The sequence below is a fragment of the Neurospora tetraspora genome (genome assembly GCF_033439725.1).
Source record: "Neurospora tetraspora strain CBS 560.94 chromosome Unknown B0H65scaffold_11, whole genome shotgun sequence".
Lineage (NCBI taxonomy): Eukaryota > Fungi > Ascomycota > Sordariomycetes > Sordariales > Sordariaceae > Neurospora > Neurospora tetraspora.
This window is the reverse complement of record NW_026944393.1, coordinates 317,486-339,079: the sequence shown is the minus strand read 5'-3', so window position 1 is coordinate 339,079 and position 21,594 is coordinate 317,486. Positions and strand designations below refer to the sequence as shown.

At 49.1% G+C, this 21,594-nt stretch overlaps 7 protein-coding genes across 7 annotated transcripts; all 7 read right to left on the bottom strand.

Moving 5' to 3' along the window:
- Positions 1-3,726: 3,726 nt before the first annotated feature.
- On the bottom strand, positions 3,727-4,209 carry B0H65DRAFT_437081 (uncharacterized protein; the record flags this gene model as incomplete). Its single annotated transcript, XM_062825287.1, has 1 exon — positions 3,727-4,209. A coding segment is annotated over one exon (483 nt), but the record flags the coding sequence as incomplete, so codon positions are not given.
- Positions 4,210-4,587: 378 nt separating this feature from the next.
- On the bottom strand, positions 4,588-5,790 carry B0H65DRAFT_437087 (uncharacterized protein; the record flags this gene model as incomplete). Its single annotated transcript, XM_062825288.1, has 2 exons — positions 4,588-5,047; positions 5,309-5,790. The coding sequence occupies 2 exons, from the start codon at positions 5,788-5,790 to the stop codon at positions 4,588-4,590; spliced, it is 942 nt and encodes a 313-aa protein (XP_062676517.1).
- Positions 5,791-6,872: 1,082 nt separating this feature from the next.
- Positions 6,873-8,212, bottom strand: B0H65DRAFT_566350 (uncharacterized protein; the record flags this gene model as incomplete). Its single annotated transcript, XM_062830321.1, has 3 exons — positions 6,873-7,021; positions 7,193-8,110; positions 8,161-8,212. 3 exons carry the CDS (start codon positions 8,210-8,212, stop codon positions 6,873-6,875), a joined length of 1,119 nt encoding a protein of 372 aa, XP_062676516.1.
- Positions 8,213-9,124: 912 nt separating this feature from the next.
- On the bottom strand, positions 9,125-9,523 carry B0H65DRAFT_512894 (uncharacterized protein; the record flags this gene model as incomplete). Its single annotated transcript, XM_062828617.1, is given in 2 exon segments — positions 9,125-9,197; positions 9,216-9,523. 2 exon segments carry the CDS (start codon positions 9,521-9,523, stop codon positions 9,125-9,127), a joined length of 381 nt encoding a protein of 126 aa, XP_062676515.1.
- A 762-nt stretch (positions 9,524-10,285) lies between these two features.
- Positions 10,286-11,170, bottom strand: B0H65DRAFT_437170 (uncharacterized protein; the record flags this gene model as incomplete). Its single annotated transcript, XM_062825291.1, has 1 exon — positions 10,286-11,170. One exon carries the CDS (start codon positions 11,168-11,170, stop codon positions 10,286-10,288), a length of 885 nt encoding a protein of 294 aa, XP_062676514.1.
- Positions 11,171-16,368: 5,198 nt separating this feature from the next.
- Positions 16,369-17,101, bottom strand: B0H65DRAFT_592995 (uncharacterized protein; the record flags this gene model as incomplete). The annotated part of the gene is made up of 2 exons (XM_062831140.1): positions 16,821-17,101; positions 16,369-16,742 (listed from the first exon to the last, which is right to left on the bottom strand). The coding sequence occupies exons 1-2, from the start codon at positions 17,017-17,019 to the stop codon at positions 16,369-16,371; spliced, it is 573 nt and encodes a 190-aa protein (XP_062676513.1). The 5' UTR covers positions 17,020-17,101.
- A 959-nt stretch (positions 17,102-18,060) lies between these two features.
- Positions 18,061-21,594, bottom strand: B0H65DRAFT_592994 (uncharacterized protein; the record flags this gene model as incomplete). Its single annotated transcript, XM_062831139.1, has 3 exons — positions 20,254-21,594; positions 18,863-19,053; positions 18,061-18,491 (listed from the first exon to the last, which is right to left on the bottom strand). Exons 1-3 carry the CDS (start codon positions 21,414-21,416, stop codon positions 18,061-18,063), a joined length of 1,785 nt encoding a protein of 594 aa, XP_062676512.1. The 5' UTR covers positions 21,417-21,594.

Below are 21,594 nucleotides of genomic sequence, written 5' to 3'. Positions count from 1 at the left end.
ATTACGAATTACTTTAGTAATTTTACAATAAATACTTAAAATTCGGCCCTCCGTACCCGGATTTTAAGAAAGGGTAAAAATATTATTAGAGGACGAAACCCTATCGATCCCGGCGATAATGATACTAGCGGTAGATAATTAATGAATTAAACAGAATGTAAAATTAAGTAATAAATAAGAAATTAATAAAAAAGGAGTTTACGATTTATAGCGCGAACCCTACCCTAAATTTCTAGAAAATAAATCTTTTAAATTTACTCTGAAGAATAGCCTAAAACTTACTTATACTTTAATTTCCTTTTCCCCCTATAATCTCACTAAATCGGTCTCTCTAGTTCGGACAAAATTATATAATTATAATACATTGGCGTAAATAAATAAAGCGTTTTAACAATTATATTTACGAAGGTAGGGTAAAAAAGGAAAAAAGAGGGATATAAATATAATTTAAATATATAACGTCTATATTTATACTAATAGCGGCGCTTTGAGCGTCTCTATATACCACTATACTATAGGGCCTTTATAGTACCCCCTTCGGAGGCTAGCGATAGTAGAGAGGGGAAGTAGTAATTATAAAGACGATTAGAGTATTATTTAGAATTATTTAGGATAATAATAAATATTTCGATAGAAAGGGTACGTCTAGTAATATTTTGGCTAGTATTTGGCTCTTAAATAGTAGTTTAGGTACTAAGTAGCTTCCCATCTTAGTATACAGGTTCGCAGCCCCTAATTGGGCGTACCTGCGGGAAGAACCTACTTTGTTAATAATAATATTTTTTAAGGCGAGAACTTCGTTTTAAGAGGGGGTAGTATTATAGGCATTACTACCTTATTCCTATATATAGGTATACATGTATATATGCTGCATTGGTGCAGCTAGCTGAGTGTAGCTGTTTAGTTGCAGTATATTTAGCCTTCTAGCTATTATATGACGGTATGGCTGTTCTGGATGGGCTTATGTCTATAGACCTATACCCTATGCTCTATATAGTTTTCGTACGCGTATAAGACTCTCTTCTAGTTCTTCGAATAATAATCAAAGTCTTACCTTAGTGCTTGCTCGCGCCCCGTGACATTATTTAAAAAACGGGGAATTAAACGAAGCCAAACGCGTATTAAATAGTAATATCGATTTAAATTGCTTAATTATTAAAAGATTCGAAGGTTTAGGTAACGTTAGAATAATATTTTTAATTAGCCGGGTTTAAAGTAGCGAGGGCGCCAACTATAGTAATAGTAAAAGAATTATCGGTTATTAGAGGAGTATATAAAACGATATCGCTAGATATTAATTATTAAATTAATATATCTGGTAGGTAAAAGGGAAAAGAGAGTACGAACTATTTAATGGCGATATTCAGTTTAGTAGTTTACTTGGCTCGAGGTTAGGATTGCGACGCGGGGTTTTAATCGTACAAAAATAAGATTTAATTTCGAATCGATAATGCTAAATTAACAACCTTATAATAATTAAAATAAATTGATTGCAATCCCTCTTTCCTTAAGTAAACGTACACAGCGTAATAGTAAGGTATAATAAATTATTATAGGGCGAAAGGGTATTATTAGGGGTAGGGTAAAATATACGTTATTATACGAGGGAGAGAAAGGGAAGTGTGTGTAAAGGATTGGCTATATGGGCGGGAACCTAGTAGGCTAGTCTGTACGCGCGTACGTAAGGCTGTACGTAACTAGAGTATGTGACTAGTACGTAAATATATAGCTCTAGGCTATAGCACTAACTTTGGTATGGCATATGTGTAGTTAGTATAGTGCAACTACATTATAGGTTAGCCCTATAATATATATAAACTATCGTTCAGTTAACGATCCTTAGATATACACAACCGTTGATAGTTATTCAACCGTTGAGAATTTGCAACTATTGAAAAATATTAACCGTTAATTCCCAGCAAAAGTAGGTATAGGCGGGAGGCTGGGAATTAGCGTATTTGGTATTTGCTCCTTCCTTATAATATTTATCTACTCCTTCCCGTCCTTCTGCCCATTACCTACCCAAATTTAAAACTATTAAGCCCGTTCGGCCAATATACTAAATCTACTAAGTCTAAACTACTAAGTTTACTACTACTACCTAAGTGTATCGCGGCCGTCGTCGTCGCTATTGTCGTCATTATCGTCGTCGCCGTTGCTAGGGTAATTGAATCTGCGATGCAAATTACGATGTCAACTTGGGAATTGAAGCAAGGATGAGTACAACTATACCTAGGAATTTAATGGCCGATAGCGATAGGGTAGTGATAGTTGTAAGAGGAAAAAGTTGGGAGACGTTGGAAAACTTTAGTTTTTTATTTGAGTACCCCGCTTCTTTCCCCTTCTCTTTTATTCTTCCGTTTTTTCTCCCCACCTTCCCTTTCTCATTCATCGTGCCTTCCTAGATGGGAAGTTTCTCACCAAGATGCAAGGTCTTGCAGCGGCCCGGGAGCTTAGTGTCCTGTCCCGGCCTAACGGTTAGGAATTTTCAACGCTTGAGATATATAAACGGTTGGAAGCGTTGGCCAACGGTTGGGAACGTTTTACAACTATTAAGATATATCAACCGTTAGATGCTCCCTTAGATTCCCGGTAATGCCTGGAGCCGTCACTGGTGACATCGCTGAGTGATAAGGGAGATACAATGATGCTTGTGCTAGCCGATCACGATGCAAGAAGACAGGAGTATTGAATTCTGGGAAGAAATACTTAGGGTATCTAGCGAACTAATATAGACTATCCTGTCCATACTTATCCGTCTGCTACTGTCCGATTCGTATGACGGCGAGGGCGAAGGTTACGGCGAAGGAAACGGCGTAGGGGAAACGGGGGTGACGTCGCAGGCAAAGGCGCCGGTGTTGATGACGATAATGGCGCAGGTGAGGAACCACCATCCTCCGAGCCTCTATCGTCTGAATCTTCATCCTCCAAGTCTCCATCCTCCAGTCCATTATCCCCCGATTCCTCTTCATCCGAAACCCCTTCCCAATCTTCTGCCCCAGATACTAGCCCCTCCCACTCCTCCCTGATCCTCCTCCAAAACACAATCTTCCACCAAAATTTCTTCTCCTTCCTCTTCTTCTTATTCTTCAATTTATTATCCCCCTCCCCTTCCCCTTCATGTTCCTCATCCGGAAATCCCTCCCACTCCTCCTCCTCCTCATCCTCCTCCTCCTCCGATTGTATCCCCTCCCACTCTTCTCCGTCATCGTCCTCCGAAATCCAGTATTGTTCTTCCTCTTCTTCCTCTTCTTCCTCTTCTTCCTCTTCTTCCTCTTCTTCCTCTTCTTCCTCTTCTTCCTCTTCTTCCTCTTCTTCCTCTTCTCCTTCTTCTCCTTCCTTGGGAGAGGTATAAGGGGGCTCAGAAGGTATGACCTCAGGCGAGAAGCTCCACCCGTGTTCAGGCTCCCAGTTCCAACGCCAGAAAACAGGCGGAGGCGAGGTAGACGGCCACGAATGAGACGACGGTGAGACAGCCTGTGGAGTAGATGTAGACGAGGAGAGAGAGGGTATCGATAGGGAGATGGGAGGGGATATGGGTGAGATGGAGGGTGGGGAAGATAAAATGAGCGGCTGAAGTCGTGGGGATGGTGTTCGGAGCCGATCCCCTGAGATACCATCGTTCATGACAATGATGCCGTCGCTTGTACCATTGTATGGTTGTTCGTTGCCCCCGTGGCTCGTACCATAATTTGGCGACTCGTCAGGCTCACATAGGCCGGTGTTAATGCCGGGAAAATTTGTAGTGTCTCTGGGCGATCGTCGAGGCGATAGTGTCCCGGAACGTTGGCTAGACCGTTGACTCGAGTCGGTACAGTCCTCGTCGTCGCTTGAACCGTCGCTGTTGGAACTATCATCGGAGTTCTCGTCCCGAATCTCCTCAACGTCCTTCATGGCATTTACTCTGAAAATCCCCCATTCGCTACTACTGAAGTGGCGGTCATCGTGATGAGTGTCGGCGCTACCGACATCGTCCACAAAATGCGGATACGTAACCGCCCCGATCTTCCATTCCCGAATCTCCTCGTAGACTTCTCCTCCGCCACTCTTTAGCCTTTTGGCCGGTCGATCATCCTCTTCGTCTTCAAGGCTCCTTTTGGTCTGTTGCTTGTGGTCGGCTGCATCCATGTGCTCCTCGGCAGTTTTCCAGCTTTTGTCTATGTCAGACGAGGAAGGTATAGGTACGTCTCCCTCCACTGGTTGTTCCATTTCTGTTGACAGGCTTGGGGATCGGTCAGCTGTGAGGATGTAATTGCCGTCTTGATGGTTGTTTTGTAGTCAGTTGAAGGTTATTGGGCTGCACACAATGAACAACTTCCTTGGAGGTAAGCTGAAGCGGGACCAAACAGGCCTCCAGAAACGAGAGAACCATGCTTCATACCTATTCTCTCAAAGGCCATTGTTCACGCGGTAAAGGGTCCATACGACTGCCGGTGTCATTCATCACCCACAAGTGACCTTGGAGATCCGGCAATCTGCCTCCTTGATGAAGAGGGACAAAGCCAAGCCAGGCTGTAGACTATTGACACTAACGCCGTACAAAGTTCGCTTCCCACAGCTCTTCCCCGTGCCGTTTACTCTCCAGTCTTACATCCACATGGACGGATGATAATGAATAATCCGCATTCCTGCTCCCCACGGTTGTGCTTCAAGCTCAGACTCGTTTTCTATAGCCCATTCGTCTTCGTCTTCGTCGTCGGCGTCGCTTTCCTCATCCTCATCATCAGTGATGTAGATTCCTTCAAGCTCCTGGTCCCCCGAATCAAGCGGCTGATCATGAGCAGGAGTGTACCCTTCTAGTCTGAAAGCGTTCATGCCTGGGTACCGTGGTCCTTCATGAAGGGCATCGCTTTTGATATCCCATTCGCTGCCATCCTCGTCGTCGCTGATGTAGTTGGTCGTTTGGCCTCCCGGGGAATCGTCATCGAAATCAGGCCAGCTATCGTATCTGGAGCAGAACAGGGTCTGACCGCCGGTACTTTCGTTGTCGTCGCTATTACTGTTCTCGGTGCCGTCATCCTCCTCGTCGCTATCATTGTCCTCGTCGCTATCATCGTCGTCATCGCCGTCGTAATCGTCGGCAAAGTCATCAACCAAAGCCGCTTCAACCTCCTGGGCCACCAGACTAGGCACAAGCCAATCATTTTGGGGTACCTCCCAAACGTCTACCGGTTCTTCAACCTCCTGGACCACCAGACTAGGCACAGGCACAATCCAATCATCAGGAATCTGCGGTATCTCCCAAAGAAAAAAATCCCCCAATTCATCATCCTCCTCCTCCATCAGCTGCCACATTAAGTCTAGCCACTCTTCATCATCGTCATCCGCGTTCTCTAACACTGCTGCTGCGTTCAACCACTCCTCATCATCCGGCCAGCCCTCATCATCCGAGCCTCCCTCTGAGATAGAGGTGTAAGATGAGAAAGGGGACCTCGACCCAGCCCTAGGCGAGGGCGAGAAATTGACCCAACGGGAGGCAGGGGGTGTGGGCGAAGCGGTAACTGATGAGACGGGTGTTGGGGAGAGTAACCCGTAGGGTAGCTCTGCGAGAAGGACGGATGGAGAAGGGGATGGTACCGGGGCTGGGGCCGGGGCCGGGGACGGCGAGGGCGAGGGAATGGATGCCGAGGAAGGTAATGGAGACTCGTCGATATCATCTTCTGCGCTTGATTCTTCGGATGTTTGCGCCGGGTTGGTAAAAATATTACGCTCGGGAGTGGTGGTGGGTTGGGAACGTGGGGAGGGGGTTGTTCTGGATGGGTCCCTTATTGTAATGGTGTTGCCGCTCATGCCGCTATGTAGTGGTACAATGCCCTCGTTGTTCGGCCTGTGGGGGCTGACCTCGATACTGGGACGTATTTCGGAAGTCGTAGAAGTCGTAGACAATCGATGGGGATCGGAGGAGCTGTTTTGGGTGCTGGTGATAATGGATTTGTTGTTGTCGGGTGGTACATAGTCGTCATTGGAGCTTCCGTCGTTGCCGCCACCAGATGTACTTTTCAGCCTTTTGGGCGGGTTGCTGTCTGATTGATCCTCCAGAACCCTTTTGGGCTGTTGGCATTGTTAGCCCGCTGAATGGACAAGAATTGAAGTAACCAGTATCGATGATACTCACGCTGCTGCCCGCATTGGGCGAAGGAGTCTTCAACGGCTGTTGTTCCATTGTTGGTAATTCCCGTCAGCTTCGTGTCGATGCGACTGATGTTGGTAGTTGGTTGTCTTCTTCAGTAAATGACTTCCTTGAAGGCAATTGAGGAAGCAAAAAGAGTTTTCGGAGTGCAAGGAATCAAACGCAGAAATGAACGGAGTGAAGGGTCAATGCGGGATGGATAACCCTTCACCTAATGTTCCAAGATTGTATCTCATAGTGAATGGTCCATTCTCAGATTGTGAAGGTCCCACGTAGCTAGCCTTGAAATAGTTCACGCACCAGCAACAGGAGCGAACCCAAACGTGAAAGCGAAGAGTTCACCATATAGAAAAAGGGGTGAACTTGAACTCAATGAATCCGTATTACTTCTTGCTTTCCTTCGATACTATGTACCACCGTACACAACTCGCCTCTCTTAGACTCCTCCCGTTCCCTTGCTTCATACGTCCATATGGACATCTCTAACCCTCCGTGCATTTGCCCCAACGCCGACGCCAGGTTGAACAGATCCAGAAGTAGATAGCATCGACCTTCGGTTAAGGTAGTATCCCCAATCCCGTGAAGGTGGTCTTCAAATTGAGCTCGCTTTTGCTGGTAGTTTCGGGGTCTTCGTGGTCATCGCTTCAACTGTCATTTTCTCGTCATCGCCCACGAAGACCAGTCCCCCCGGGGCCCCAGGCTCAGGCCAATGATTATTTAAGAAGAAACCGGACTAGAATCTTTATTGCACCCTACACTGGGCTTCGAGCGAGTGCTGTTCTTCAAAAGCCCACTCGGGATCGTCGTAATCATCGCTATTATCGACCTCGTCGTCGCTAGTGTAGTAGGTGTCTTCGGGCTCCTGGTCCCGAGGCTCAGACCAAATGTAACCTGCAAGTCGGAAAGCATCCATTCCCGGGTACCGTGGTACTTCATCCAAAGGATCGGTTTCGAGAACCTATTCGCGGTCGCCTTCGTCTTCGATAATGTTGCAAGTGGTTGTTGAATCGCTATCCGGGGCATCAAAATCGGGCCAGTGATTGTATCTAGACGCGAACACACTCTGAAATTCTTGCTGTGACGGTGTTCCAGGCGAAGACTCGCTATCGCTGCCACTTTCGGTGTGTTCTCCGCTGTCATGGTCGTCTCCGTCGCTATCCTCACCCTCGCCGTCGTCGACGAAGGTTGCTTCGACCTCCTCCTGGACCGCAGCAGCGGGACCCTGCCAATGAGGATTGACCACTGCTTCCAGTACCAGTCCGAGTACATCAACATGGGGTCCCGGATTTTGCTCAAGTGCGTCGTTCCACAAATTGAACATCTCATCGTCCCAGTCTTCGTCCTCCGAATCACCTTCGGAGATAGACGTGTAAGATGAAGAACCGGATGCAGACGACGGCGAGAAATTGACCCAGATGGAGGCAGGAGGTGTGGATGAAGCGGTGGCCGACGAAGCGGGTGTTGGTGAGAGGTAGGGTAACTCTGCGAGAAGCAGAGATGGAGAGGGAGAGGAATCTTGAGGTTGGATTGGCGAGGGCGAGGGAGATGAAGCCGAATGGGGTAAGAGAGAATTGTTGATGTCGTCCTCTACGCTTGATTCCCGGGACCTTTGTGTTGAAGATGTAGAAGAGGTATGACGCTCAAGAGTGGTAAGCTCGGGACATGCGGAACTAGTTCTGATTGGGCCCCTCTCGATGGTGTCGACGGTGGTGTCGTTCATGCCTTCTAGGGGTGGCACATTGCCCTCGCTGTGCCCTTGATGGTGACTGACCCCGATGCTGGGAAGTATATTGGCCGATCTAGACGGTTGTTGTGGCTCGGGTGAGTTGTACTCGTTGGTCGGAGTGGGTGATTTTTTGTCGTCGCTTATATAGTCGCCATTGGAGCTTCCCTCGGCGTCGCCTCGTCCGCGTCGTTGGTCTTCAGCCTTTTGGGCGGGTTTCGGTCTTGTTGGTCCTCTGGACTCATGTGCCTCTTGACCTGGTTTGTCTCGTTAGCGTGACGCATGAACGGAAAGCGATTGGTGATACTAACACTGCTGGCCGACTTGGGCGGAGAAGACTCGAAATTTTCATGGGCCATGTTGACAATTCGTCTTCGAGTTGTAACGTATGGTTGGTTGCGACGGAGATATTGATGTTGCTTTTTGGTGATGGTCGATAAAATGACTTCCTTGGAGGTGGTCAAAGGAGTAAAACAATTTTGTTGTGGGAGAAAACAGGTGCTTCTTTTGAAGACTATGATGACCTGAATGAATGGTCAATCTGGGATGGGATCACCCTTCACCGGAAGTTCCAAGATCGTATACGGTGAATGGTACATCCCCAGATCTTGAAGGTCCCACGGAGCTGGCCCTGGAGCAACAGCCCATTCACCAGCGAGGGAAGCGAACCGGAACCTGAAGGGTTGGGGCAAACCATGTGGTCATCCACTGCTCATGCATTGGACGAGTGTCCATCGCTGTCACTGATGCACCTGACAGATCGTGGCCCTGCATATGCAGATGCAAAAGTATCACGGACAAAATATATAAAGGAATGCACTAAATCAGGTAGTGAGTGTATATTGCAGACCTGGCTTCACAATCAGTAGCTATGTGCCTCTGCCCTACGTACGGAGGAATAGCAACCAGTACAGGCCCGATGAGATGCCCAACTCATCCGGCGATGCTCGATATTGGTCCTAGTCAAGTGTCCGGCGTTAGAAAGTCTAGCACATTTTGCTTCTCTAGCTTGACTGTGACAGCCTAGATGCTCCTTCGTCCTCGTTTGCGAGCTGGATTAGCGCGTAGCAAGGGCGAAGGCGACGTAGATAGAATGCCCCCCTATGCGCCTTCTCCGTTTTCTCTAGGGCTCGTTCGGTGTGGCTGGGCGAATCCGAAGGAACACCTGGTGAGAGAAGGTGATGAGTCGGCTGGGGGCCGTCCTTTGAAACAGAGATATGACTACCTCTACCGCCGTCCCTAAAGGTCATTTCTTCTGAAGTTGTCTCGCCCTACAAAGGTCCTGCGGTCTTTGCGACACCCTTCGTTTTGCTTGGTGTGCCGTTCGGTGGTACTCTCTCCTCCCTCTGCTCCTGGGATCACTTCGCCTCTTCGACATGCTCGTGACAACCGAAGTCTGACATATCGAACACGAGAGGCTCGGCTGACACTTCCATGTTGCCATTCTGGCGAGTGTTGTCGATACCAAAAGGGTCGTCGGAATTGTCGCCGGAAGAATTGAAAACGTTGGATTTCTCGTTCATTCTGTCCAAGATGCCCTTCACTCTCTTTGCTAGTCTCCTCAGCGCTTCTGGCGTATCGATGACCTCGTCGATGGCCCTTTTCGACTCGCCCTGACCTCCGCCGGGGTTGGGAGAAGACGGCGGCGTCTTTAGCAGCTCCGTAGACATGGCTGCGGATGATGTTGAAGTTGATGCTGGTTCGTAATGGCGAAAGGTGCCTTCAAGATAGAGGAAAGAATGGAAGCACTGGATGGTGAGTAGCTTCCAGTCCGAACTTTTGGAGACCAAGGGTTTTGACGAGAACAAAACGCGAAGAAGTCCATTGACGGAAGTGAATGGACGAAGAACCCAGAAAAGGTTGTCACCAGAAACCCGCCTTTTACTCAAACCACCACGCTGCCAGCTTCAGGTTCCGGAGGCCGCGTTGTAACGCGACTTTGGCTGTGGCTCCATCGTCGTTCCAAAAGCTTCATGTGTCAGAAGATAGAAAGAAAAATGACCTGGAGGGGGGTTCAAAGGAGAGAGGGAGGGAGCCGGCAATATAGCCATCGAATGGCAAGTGATCACAAAGGTCGGAAGCTTTGGAGGGCTTTAGAGCGGGTTGTTTGAGTGAAGGAGGGCGTTTTTAAGGAAGACTGCAGGGCGGGGAGGCTTGTAAGGCAAAGGCCAAATGGTTTGCTTTGCCAATGTTGTCATTGATCCAACCTGGTCTGCCAATCTTTCCAATTTGCTGCTTGTTGTGTGGTTTATTCTGCTCGCGTGTTTGCAAGATGGTTGACCCCTGGTGTTTCTAGGTGGTACTCCTGTTGCTGGGATGGATTGCTGATGAGACCGCCCAACATTTGCAGGCTTCCATGAAGTCGCTATGGTGCTGATACAACTAGCGACCACATCTACCAAGGCGCCTCATGGTCGGCTCGGGAAAGGATATCATGGTCTCCATTCATAACGATCGAAGTCGATGCGCGGTCGTTTGTGGTAGTTCTCATAGTCGGCCTCGCTTTTGAGCGACAGGATTACGGGGTCTCTGAGGAGAGGGTCGACAGCTTGATCGGCGCGGTTGTGGTTGCCACGCTCGTTATGAAAGGTGCCCATCAAGTCCACCTGCGGCGAGTCCTCCAGGAACGGGTCTTTTGGGGTTGAGGGATCCCCAACGCTCCACGGCGAGGGTATGTACTCATTGTCAGGGGCATTCGCTTCCTCGTTCTCGCTCTCATCCTCGTCTGCATACATGTCGTTATCAGCGAGGCAATACCATCCGCGCCCGTCGGAGTATCCGTCGCTGTCCTCGTCATCGTCGCTGTCGAGGTATATGTCGTCGTCGTCCTCATCGTCGTCCTCATCCTGATCCATGTCCCTATCACTACCACCTGTCGTTTCCTCGGCCATGTCAACAACGTCAACGTCGCCAGAGACCCTACCCGGCTCCAGCGATGTTTCGCATTGATCTTGCTTCTTTTGTGTTTCCAACATGGCAAGCAGCCCTCCAATCGTCTTCGATACTTCTTCCATAGTCAGTGTCTCACCAGCCGGCTGCTCAACGACGTCAGAACCCGTAGCCGACTCCAGCGATACTTTGCGTTGATTTTGTTCTTTGTTCTTTCCCTCTGCCCACTCTTTTTCGTAAAATTCGAGTAACTTCGAGCGCAACATTTTAGGCATGTGCTTATTCATCTCCTCATAAATCTCGCCGAACGCTTGCTCCACGAATTTCTCCACGGCTAAAGCCATGCGCAACCTTTTACGCCTGTCCTCGTTCGGCTCGCCGGCTGCCTGGTCTGCGGCTGGCGCCATCGCTCTGGGCCGTTTGGGCATCGTGGGCCTCGGTGATTCGTTGCTGGGCGGCCAGATTCTGCGAAGTACGTGAGGTTGAGTGGCGTGGTCTTGCGAAGAAAAAGTTGGAAGTAGAAGGTGCGTGGAAGGTAGAGACGGTGCCCTGGTGGGTTTTTAACTGCAACCGATGAGCCATTTCTCCCCTGTTCTTTAGTTACCGTCATCTCATCTCCAACCACCGGTCATTGCGCATCGAGAGTTGCCTTCACTCATACAACCGATCCTCTTGGGAGGTAAACGAGCTTTCGAACTGGCCGCGCGGGTCGCGAAACTTGAAGGTTTTTGGGTCCATATTGGTCTTGAGGATTCTGTCGCGAGTTTTGAATAGTGTGTACAATAATAGGAGGAGCGGCGCGCTACTGGTTATTGGCGTGAGGTTGTGACAGGTAGAGATGGAATCCATCGGTCAGAGCGGATGGAAATTGCGCATACAGAAGAGCAGGAAGAGGTGTATCGTGCATGCCATCTGGATCTAACCGTGACGCGAGCCAAGGCGTCTCTGCAGATGAACGCGCCTGCTTCCTGCGCCTGACGCCGATACCATCATGACTCTTGTAACGTGTGGAATGTGCACCCCGACTGGAGTTTGTACATTTGCGGTGTGTTTAGCTGGGCCTGGCACGTCTTTCCCTCTTTTCTTCCTCAAGCCACCAATCAAGCATTTTCCCAATCATTCCATTGGAATCACTTCGGCTCACCCTGTGTGCGCGCAACAAACATAACAACCTCAAAGATTTGAGGGTAAAATTTTCAAAGAAAAAAAAAGAGAAAACCTACCCACACACACCCCGAAACCTACACGCACACACCTTCCATATATAACCCTTACCTTTGACAGCTCCTGACAGTCCATGGCCCGCAATGACAGCTGCTTTGGAAATCCGCGTTTTGTCGCCAAAATTTCAATTTTCGACGACAGCGCATTTCAACCACAGCGCAACGCTTGCCACTCGTTGACACCGCAATTGAGTCGCTGTCACTGCTTATTGCTATAGTCCCCTTGAGTAGTGGTATAGGGATTTGAAGCGTAACCCCAAAAAGAGGCCGGAGCTTCCTAAAGGGCGATGAGAATTTCAACGAACGATGGTAGGGCTCTAAGCTACTCCAAAAAAACCTAAATCATCTCATATAAGTAATGGAACTCATTGCTCAACTACCTTTTATTGACTTCGCAATGGTGGCGGCACTTCCAACCACGGGGAACCACAAGCTTTACCATACAGAACGACGATATTTTTCTGACAGCTGCAAAGTGGAGAGGGTGTGCGTGTAGGTTTCGGGGTGTGTGTGGGTAGGTTTTCTCAAAAAAAAAAGAGATGCCAACAGATAGAACAACCAAGTTGCTCGGTTCAACTAGCCCAGTAGCCCGGTCAGCATATACAAACAAATCCCGCGGTGTACGACATGGATGGGCACGCTGTCGGCCTTTTGTCTTTGTTGAAAAGGAACCTCATGATCTGCCCCGTCCGAGAATCGAACTCGAAGTCGGACGGGGTGGGAGATGCAGAGCTGGGACGGCACTGCTGTCTGCGCTATCCGACCAGGATCGAACTGGTCATTGGCTGGGGGTGTTGGAAGGAGGGTTGGGATGGGGGGGTTATATGGGCATTGGTGGAAGGAGCGACTGGCGGGTCTGAGAGGATGGGATGGGATGGGATGGAAAGAGCGGTTGCCGGCTGGGAGAAAGAGGCAGGCAGGCAAGTGGGAGAGCACCCGACCGGACTCCGAATGATGAAAGATCGATCAGGACCAAGAGACTTACCTCCCTTCGCTCACGTCGAGCCTCTTTACCTCCGACATGTCATCCTCATCATCAATCACCATGATCACGATCATCACAATCAATCAACTATCACAAAGAGCAAGAGCAGAACCCAAAATGTTTGATATTCGCCATCAAACTATAGTGTTCTAGGCCAGATCTTTTAGCGCGCAACTGCCCATTTGGGTACCACCGCAGAAGTGGCGAGGTAGGTAACTGGGAAACCAAGCAAAACCAGAAACCAGAAGCGCCGACGCAACCAAACTGTGTGGATTGCGGAACCAGCAGGCAGACAGAGGCTTGGGTGAGTGATGGTGATAGTGAAATCCTGCTGGCGCTGAAATGTGATCCTTCCTTTGGGTGCCCTGTGTTAACCTTTCCTTCCCTAGTTCCTGCCTGTCATTATTTGTCGTCGTGCCGCCGTGCAGTTGTGCCGTGGTGTTCCTCCACTGTCTCCCTCTAGAGGTTTTCTCCGCGAGTCACGAGCTCGCAACAAAACTCAGAAAAAAAAAACCAAAACCAAAGTTGCCCAAATCGGCGTCCCTAGCCGGGACCTCTTATATCAGATGTCTTACAACCCCCAGACCACAATTCCTCCAGCGGCAGCCCCGTCACCGCAGGCACCCGCAAAGCAACTCAAAGCCCTTGCTCACAACTCTCCAAGTTCCTCTCTCCCCTGAGTCCTCCCCTCACCTTCTCGCCCCTTATACTCCTCATCCCCCCACGCTGCCATCTCCCAAAAAGCCTCATCATCAGGAAAATCCTCATCGTCTGGATTAGAATCGCACTCCCCTTGGCAACCGCAATAATCTTTGCCCTTTCCTTCTTGGTCGACGTGGTGGGTTGTTGTGTCTAGAACTCTTAAGGTCTGGTCTGGTCAGCTTTGGTTTTTGCCCTTTGGGAGAGAGGACAGAGCACATGGAATGTAGGTAGGTAAGGGCGAAAGAGAAGGGATTGATTGACTTACTGGCCTTCATCATCTTATTCTTATCCGGCTTGGACTTATCCGTCTTGGTACGGCAACCAAAGCTCACCACCGGGATGGTAACCACCTGAGCAGAGGTGCAGGTCACGGAGACCTGGGGCTTCCATCCAGGGCGGTTGATGGTAGTGATGGTGATGTCACCCACGGTGACGGTGCGGTGGGTATATTTGTTGGGTGGGTCTTCCATCATTTTGTGGATGATCATTTCTTTTACCCGTTGAACTAGAAGTGGGTTAAGCACGCCATTGGCAGGGACGTTAAGCCCATCGGGTTTGGAGGTACCGAAGCTGTTGGTGTTCGACATTTTGTTTTTTTGTGGTCGACTGTGTAGATGTTTTGAGCGATGTTTGTCGATAGTAATACTGCGTAGACTCGGAAAGGTGATGTGTCGATGCTTTGAAGATAGCAAGAGACAATTGGATGCGATGATGCTTCGAGTAGCAATAGACGATTGTGCTTCAAAGAAGATAAAGCGTTGGATGACCAAGATGGACTGGAGACGACTGACCTCGATGCTGGGAAAAAAAAAAAGGAAGAAGAAAGGTCGAGTTCCACGCGAGCTTTTATAGTGCTCTAATTCAAAACCTGTGCAGCTATTCCGCAAGCATGCCATGCAAGATTTTCCTCTTCGCCATCGAATGCCCGGCGAATGACTCCCATCTGCACGAAGTAGACTTTACTTGCATCTATCCGAGAAGTGCATGAAACCTGCGTCTTCTAATCTGAGCTTGTGATCCTGCAGGTTTTTTTTCTCTTGGCAGCTTATCAACTGCATACCGTATAAACTCGCGAAATTGAGATCCGGAAAGGCAGGCACAACGCAGGGTTAAAGGTGTTGGTCAACCACATAAAACTACATACACACCTTTAACCCTGCGTTGTGCCTGCCTTTCCGGATCTCAATTTCGCGAGTTTATACGGTAAACATGAATCTGTTCAGTCCTTCAAGGTACCTAGAGGTACTTTTCCGCGCCTCTTGCTGTTGCTCCTCCCGCTTGTTAACTCGCCACGGCTAGGCTCCGGCATGCATCAATGCTAACTTCGGAGTCTGTTGTTATGGCTATGAATTCATATATAATGAATTTGGGCGTCAAAGTTTCTGCTGCGGGCTAATTTGCGTATTCAGGTTATCATCTATCGCGGTATTAGTCCAGAGTGAAAGAAGCGACATCACATCCCACATCTCTACTCGCTTACTATGGCAATACCTCCCTACCGTAGTGAGAAAATGCGTTTCTGCACATGGGTTGTCCTTCTTGGACAATAGGGACAAGCCATGTTTCTCAGACAAGCCATGTTTCTTATAGGGGGCAAGCGCTGTAAGGTAGTGTCCTTGGGTTAGGTCCGAATTCCGAAATTCGAAATTTCTCGAAGTCTCAAAGTCCTACCTTCCCCCTTAACCGCCAACATCCCCTTCATCAACGGAAAGAACCAGCCATTCTTGCAGAAACAACCAACTAGCTCAGTATCCAAACGGTTCTTGAAGTAGTTCTTTATTTTCAATCGTGCTCGTGATGCTCGTTCGATTCCAATCCGTGACCAAACTTTTTGAAGCTATTCCCAAATAACGATGATGATTGAACCAAAGGCCGGTCTAAACTTGGGAGCGATAGCGCTACCTCCTAGGGAGTATTTAGCCTACTAAATTATAGAAAGTTAAGCCCTATACTTTTGGCTTTTAGGGGCCTGACAGACAAGCTATGTCAATTATTGTTTTCTTTATACGCATTGTCTGCCACACAAGGCTTGTTGCAACTCGGGGTTTCCCGCTTCGGTACCTATATCCTATCGCTTCCGTCGAACGGTCGAGGCTCCTTCACCTCCAACGCATTATCAACATGATCATTACAAAAGAGCAAGAGTCAACACTATAATATTGTGATATTCGCCATCAAATTATAGGGTCTAGGTAAGTAAGCCAGATCATTCAGCGCGCAAGTCTGCCCATTCGGGTACATGTAGAGTAACTGGGAAACCAAGCAAAACCAGAAACCAGAAGCGCAACCAACCAAGAAGGTGGAAGCCAGCAGGCAGAGGCTTGGATGTAGGTGATGATGGTTGTGTCCTGCTGGTGCTGAGATTTGATGATCCGATCCGTCCACTATTTCGATCCCTTCTTCCTCGTCCAGTCGTTGTTTCTTCCTCCGCTCCTTGACCTTTTCCTCCAAAGTCTCCCTGTCTGGTCCTCCGCGAATCACGAGCTCGCGGAAAACTAAGTCAAAAACCATAATAAAAGTTGCCCAAACTGGCGTCCCTGGCCGGGATCTCATCCACTTATCTCCTCCACGAGTCACGAGACACGAGCTCGCGAAAACCCTCAGCCTGATGGCTACCACCACTTCTCAATTCCAACCTCCATTTCCAATCCCAATTCCAATCCCAATTCCAATCCCAATTCCAATCCCCTCCCTCACTCCAATCCCCATATACCCCTCACTCCCCATCATCATACCACACATCCGTAAAATGCTCATCATCCTCCGGATGCAAATCGTATTCCGGTCCACAACCCCGATAACTATCCAAATCCTCCTCCTTTTCATTTCCGTTTGCCGCTCCCGGTCCCGAGGCCGCGGGCGCAGGGCACTCACTCCACTGACGAGTAGGAGGAGGGATAAGCCCCTTTCCGGGCTTTGCGAAGTTATGCCGAATGGCCCTTTCGAGAATGTGTCTTTCCGACGGGTTGGTGGGTTGGTATGGCTGGTTAGGGCGCTTGAGGAGGCTGCCGCAGGGCGTGGGCTTGCGGTTGGCGGGGACATCTTGTCGATCTTGATGGTGGGTGTCGACGGGCTTGGTAGTTGTGTCGTCTGGGGAGAAAGTACGACGGTGAGCCTCGGTTTTGTCCTTGGAATAGAGCACGGATAATGGGGAAGGGAATGACTTACCGTTCTTCTGGCCCTTGCCCGATTTGCTCTTGTTGCCCGTCTTGGGGCGGCGGCCGAAGCTGGCCGGGATAGTGACCACCTTGGCTGAGGTGGAGGCGACAGTGAAGATTGGTTCAGAGCCGTCCACCTTCGTGATGGTGATGGTAGTGTCTCCGTTGGTACGGGTGGTAGTAGTACCGACGCTCTTGGTAGACGACATTGTGTGGATGGTAAAAATCGAGAGCGATGTTTGATGAAGATGTGTGGAGCTACCGAAAGGCAACGATCGATGCTTGAAGTATAATTAGAGACGATCGAATGTAAAGGTGTTGGAGTGGCAAGAGACGACTTTGCTTCAAAGTTCGAAAGAGCTCGTTGATGAAGAAAAAAAGAAGAAGAAGAAATGTCGACTTCCAGGCGAGGACCGAAGGCTTTTATAGTGCTGGAGTTTAAACCTGTACGGTTATTCCGGAACTCTCCATGCAAGGTTTTCGTCTTCGCCATCGAGCTAATGCCCGGTGAATGACTCCCATCTGCAGTTCTGCATAGAGTCGTCGTAGGCTTCACTTGCATCTGCAGTTCTGCACGCTATTAGACTTCACTTGCATCTCCGGTGAACGCATTGCATGAAACCTGCGTCTTTAAAACCCGAACCTGAGCATATGATCCTACAGGTTTTTTTATTTTCTCGGTATTAGCGGCTTCATCTTAACTCTATACGCGCGTTCTCGTTACGCGTCTGGCTAACATTGCACCGGTAATAAGCTTGCCACTTCTAGACTCCAGTATAACCGCTGGTTTCGGAATCAATGACCTCTATTAACATCTTGTGAATTTGGGCGTCGAATACGAGGAAGAGAGAAGTAGAGATATTGAAGGCAGCAAGTGACGGAGCTCGATGATTTAAGAGAGATTCAAGACCAATATCTACAAGGAAATTTTGGTGTGAGGTCTTATGTACAAAGTTTCTTCAAGTTCATAATAGAAACCAGAAGCGCCAACACAAGGCAACTAAGGGGTATAGAACCAACAGGTAGAAGCTTGGATAGGTAGTACCTAATGGTAGTGGCGGCGAAGTCCTGCTAGTACTAAGATCTAATCCCTCCTTCCTTCCTTCCTTCCTTCACCGTCTTCTTGGTTGTTGTGTCTAGAGTTAAAAAAAGGGACAAGTCAGCTTTGGTTTTGCCTTTGGATAAGGTAAGGTACCTTTGGGATGGACCGACCGACGGGGTAAGGGCGAAGAAGGAAGAGATTTGCTTACCTAGGTACTCTTCTTCACGGACTTGTCCGTCTTGGGATTGCCGCGTCCAAAGCTCGCCGGGATGGTGACAACCTGGGCGGAAGTGGAGGTGACGTAGGCCATGGGCCAGCCGTATTCCTTGGTGTAGGTGATGGTTGTGTCGCCGTTGGTGAGAGTGGTGTATTCGCCCTTCCCGAAGTCGATCAGAGTCTTGTCGGCATTAGCGGAGTTGTTGGGCTTGTGTTGGCTCTTGTTTTCAATGCTCTTGGCCAATTTGTCGAGGTGCTTGTAGGGGTCCATGTTGCGGCGGACGGTGTTCTCGGAGGTGCTGACGACGCTCTTGTTGTTCGACATGTTCCTGTCTTGTGTGATGGTAATATGTTTAGGCTTATGAGCAATCTTTGTCGATGATGATCCGTTGAGGTACGGCGAGGGAATGTTGCTTCGAAGTTCTTCGATAGGTGGGTTTGATGACCAAGTTCGATGCTGACAACTGAAGAGAAATGGAAGAAGAAAGTCGAGTTCCAGCGGAGAATGAAGAACTTTTATACCTCTAGTACTGCAGTTCAAACCTGTGCGGCTATTCCAAAAACCTTTATACAAGGTTTTCATCTTCGCTATCCTGATGCCCAGTGAATGGCTGCCATCCGTACGGAGTAGACTTCACTTGCATCTACTGGTAGTAGAATGCGTGAAACCTGCGTCTTCGAATTTCGACCCTGAATTTATAATCTCCAGTACTGGTTAGCTTAGGTAGGTTTTGCCTTTGGGACTCAAAAGCACGGATGACATGAGAAAGTGGATTTTGCTTAAGGTAGCGTACCGTTCTTCTGGGCCTTGTTGCCCGTCTTGCTGTTGTCCATCTTGGACTTCATGTTGTTGCCCATCTCGGTCTTGGGGCGGCGGCCGAAGCTCGCCGGAATGGTGACCTTCGTGCCAGTAACCTGAATTGTGGTGCCCGTGCCTCCGACGGTGATGGTGGTGGTCTGTTCGGTGTCGTAACCGGCATCAAATCTTGTACGCCAGCAATGCAGGCAGGCGGGTCAAATTGCCCCTAGGTAGATAGAGGTAGTGAGCTTTGTAGGTACATTATGTTGCGTGCGAAGTCGCTCGGGTCCAGGACGATGACATCAACCCCATGGTTGCCTTGATGATTCAGTATGCCGTGATTCTGGGGAAGGAAAGCCGTACCCCGCGCCGGCCGCCTGGATGTTTCGGTTGGATGATGGGAATCATTCGGCATGGAGATGAACCATCAGGTAAGGTATGTAAAAAGTGGGAGCAACCAAGCCGGATGTTTGAAGGTAGGTAGAAGAAGAAAAGTTCATTGTCTATAAGGGCGCATGTATTATTTTGGGATGCTACCTATATACTGCTACCACATTTCCTCCATTTCTCCGGGTTGATGGAAGGCAAGGTGCGATAATATAAAACCCATACCATCTACGGCGTGATGATGATGCTCCATGGTAACACACGATGCAGGTTGGAATTTGACGGGATTGTGACAGTGACGAGGAAAGAGGAGACGTAGATAGGTAGATAGGTGTTTTCGGTGAGAAGATGGTGGATGGTGGAACTCTACCTCTACACTGTTGTAAAGAACTGTGCTTGCGATCTATCATCGTAACCTTGAATCCATTGGCAGTTGCTGGATGGCATTCCTCCTTTTCAACTACCTCCACTGGCAACCTCCCAGCATGAATGTAACACGGCGATTTATATACTTGAACAGGGAGAGCATTGAATGTGCTGGAAGATCCATATCGTCACGCTTTTTGCGTGTTTGTGTTTGATATTCATGTTTTCTACATGTATGTGCCATTTCAACTATCACCGTCTATCAATGGTGTTCCTCTCTTGTTCTTGAACTGTTCCCTGCAATGTTGGTATCATAGTTGTCGTGTGACTTCTAGCGCTGGCTATTCCTAGTGTAGAGGTGGGTATCTTCGCAACCAATTGCATCTTTTGAATCGCGTGATACATCAAACACCCCGATAATCCAACTAAGTACCTTCCAAGCCCTCCTCACAAATAGGTGTCCCGGCTATCGTTGCGTGGCACATGATACCTTCCATGTCCATCCCACACATGATGCTCTTGTGTTTGGAGCGTTCCTTCCACCATTCAGCTCAGACTTCCATAGCCCCTCACCACTTCTCATAAAATCCCGGAGCACTATCACTAGGACTCCTCGACGCAAGCCTAGTGTACCTCTCCGAGCCCATCTCCCCCGACCGCTGCGACAGCGCATCCCAGTACTTCTTCACCCGTCTCTTCTTGTTCGCGAGCAGAAGGAACAGCTTTTCTTCCCTTACTTGTCTGTGTACTTTTGGCGCATCTTGGTACACTGGGGCTTTTGTGCGTCCGAACTCGATTTTCAGGTACTGGTGGTATCCTTCGAAGTCTTGCAGGGTGCGGAGGGGTATGGCAGGATCTCTGGGGCTGGTGCTGGTGCTGTCGCTGTTGAAGCTGGTGTTGAGGCTGCTATGGTTATCGCTATTGGGTACCTCCACTGCCAAGGGGTCTGAGGAGTGAAGGGACTCAGAACGAGGATGATGGGCAGTCGTGTCTTGACCCGCATCGATGTCCATGTCGTCGTCGATCGACTGTGGCAGTGCGCTCGAGGGAGAGAGATCTTGGGGAATATGGAAGAACTCCGCGCAAAGACAGGAGTACTCTTCGGAAAGACGGGCGAGTTCTTGAGACTGAGCACGAGTCATCCTCCTCGAGCTATTCTGTAGACGCGCAATCTTTTCCTCCATTTCCTCCAATCTTGCGCATGTTTCTTTGCGGGTGCTATGCGTCTCCTCCCTGGTGTCGGTATCGGTGTCTTCCACAACCTCCATCTCCGTGGCTGACTTGGTAACACTCTCTCCAGCTTCGCTGTACGGACTCGGAGGAGGAGTGTCAACAAAGGGGTCATCCCAAGAATTAAGTGCCGCAGCTTCTTGTGCCCATTGCCTCAGATTTCTGTCTAGCTCTCTCTCGTACCACACCCCGTTCGTCGTATTTGAATCTTCGATATCTTCCTTGTCGGAAAGCCTGGTCGAGAAGATCGACTGATGCTTGTTCCGTTTCCTAGCTTTCCTCGGTCGCTCATACGGAGATCTGGCTTCGAGCTTCCTCTTGGCATTCAGGTATACTGTCGAGATGTCTGCTTCGGCTGCCGGTGGTTGGACTCCGCATGGGCGTTGGAAGTCCCAAGAGTCGATCGGTTTCTTTCGGAAGACTTGTTTGTTTTGATAATCGCGTGGAGGAGGTGTTACTGGATGGCTGGATTTCCAGTTGGTTAGCGAAGAGCCAAACCGCTTACTTGGACCGGTTGTTGAACCAGAGCTTGTTGCGACAGTCGGATTGGTAACATTCCTGTCCATTTTGTGTCGCTATAGGCTTCGATGAACTGGGTTTGAGTGGTGTATCTGAAGTTTGTGTCTGTGTCTGTCGAACGTTGTCTTGGACTTGTGAGGAGCTGTCTCTGAAAGCGGCGTGGTGTCAAGGTGATGGTATCCCAACAAGTGAAGGTGGGAGTAGGGAAGAGTCAGATTCGAATCG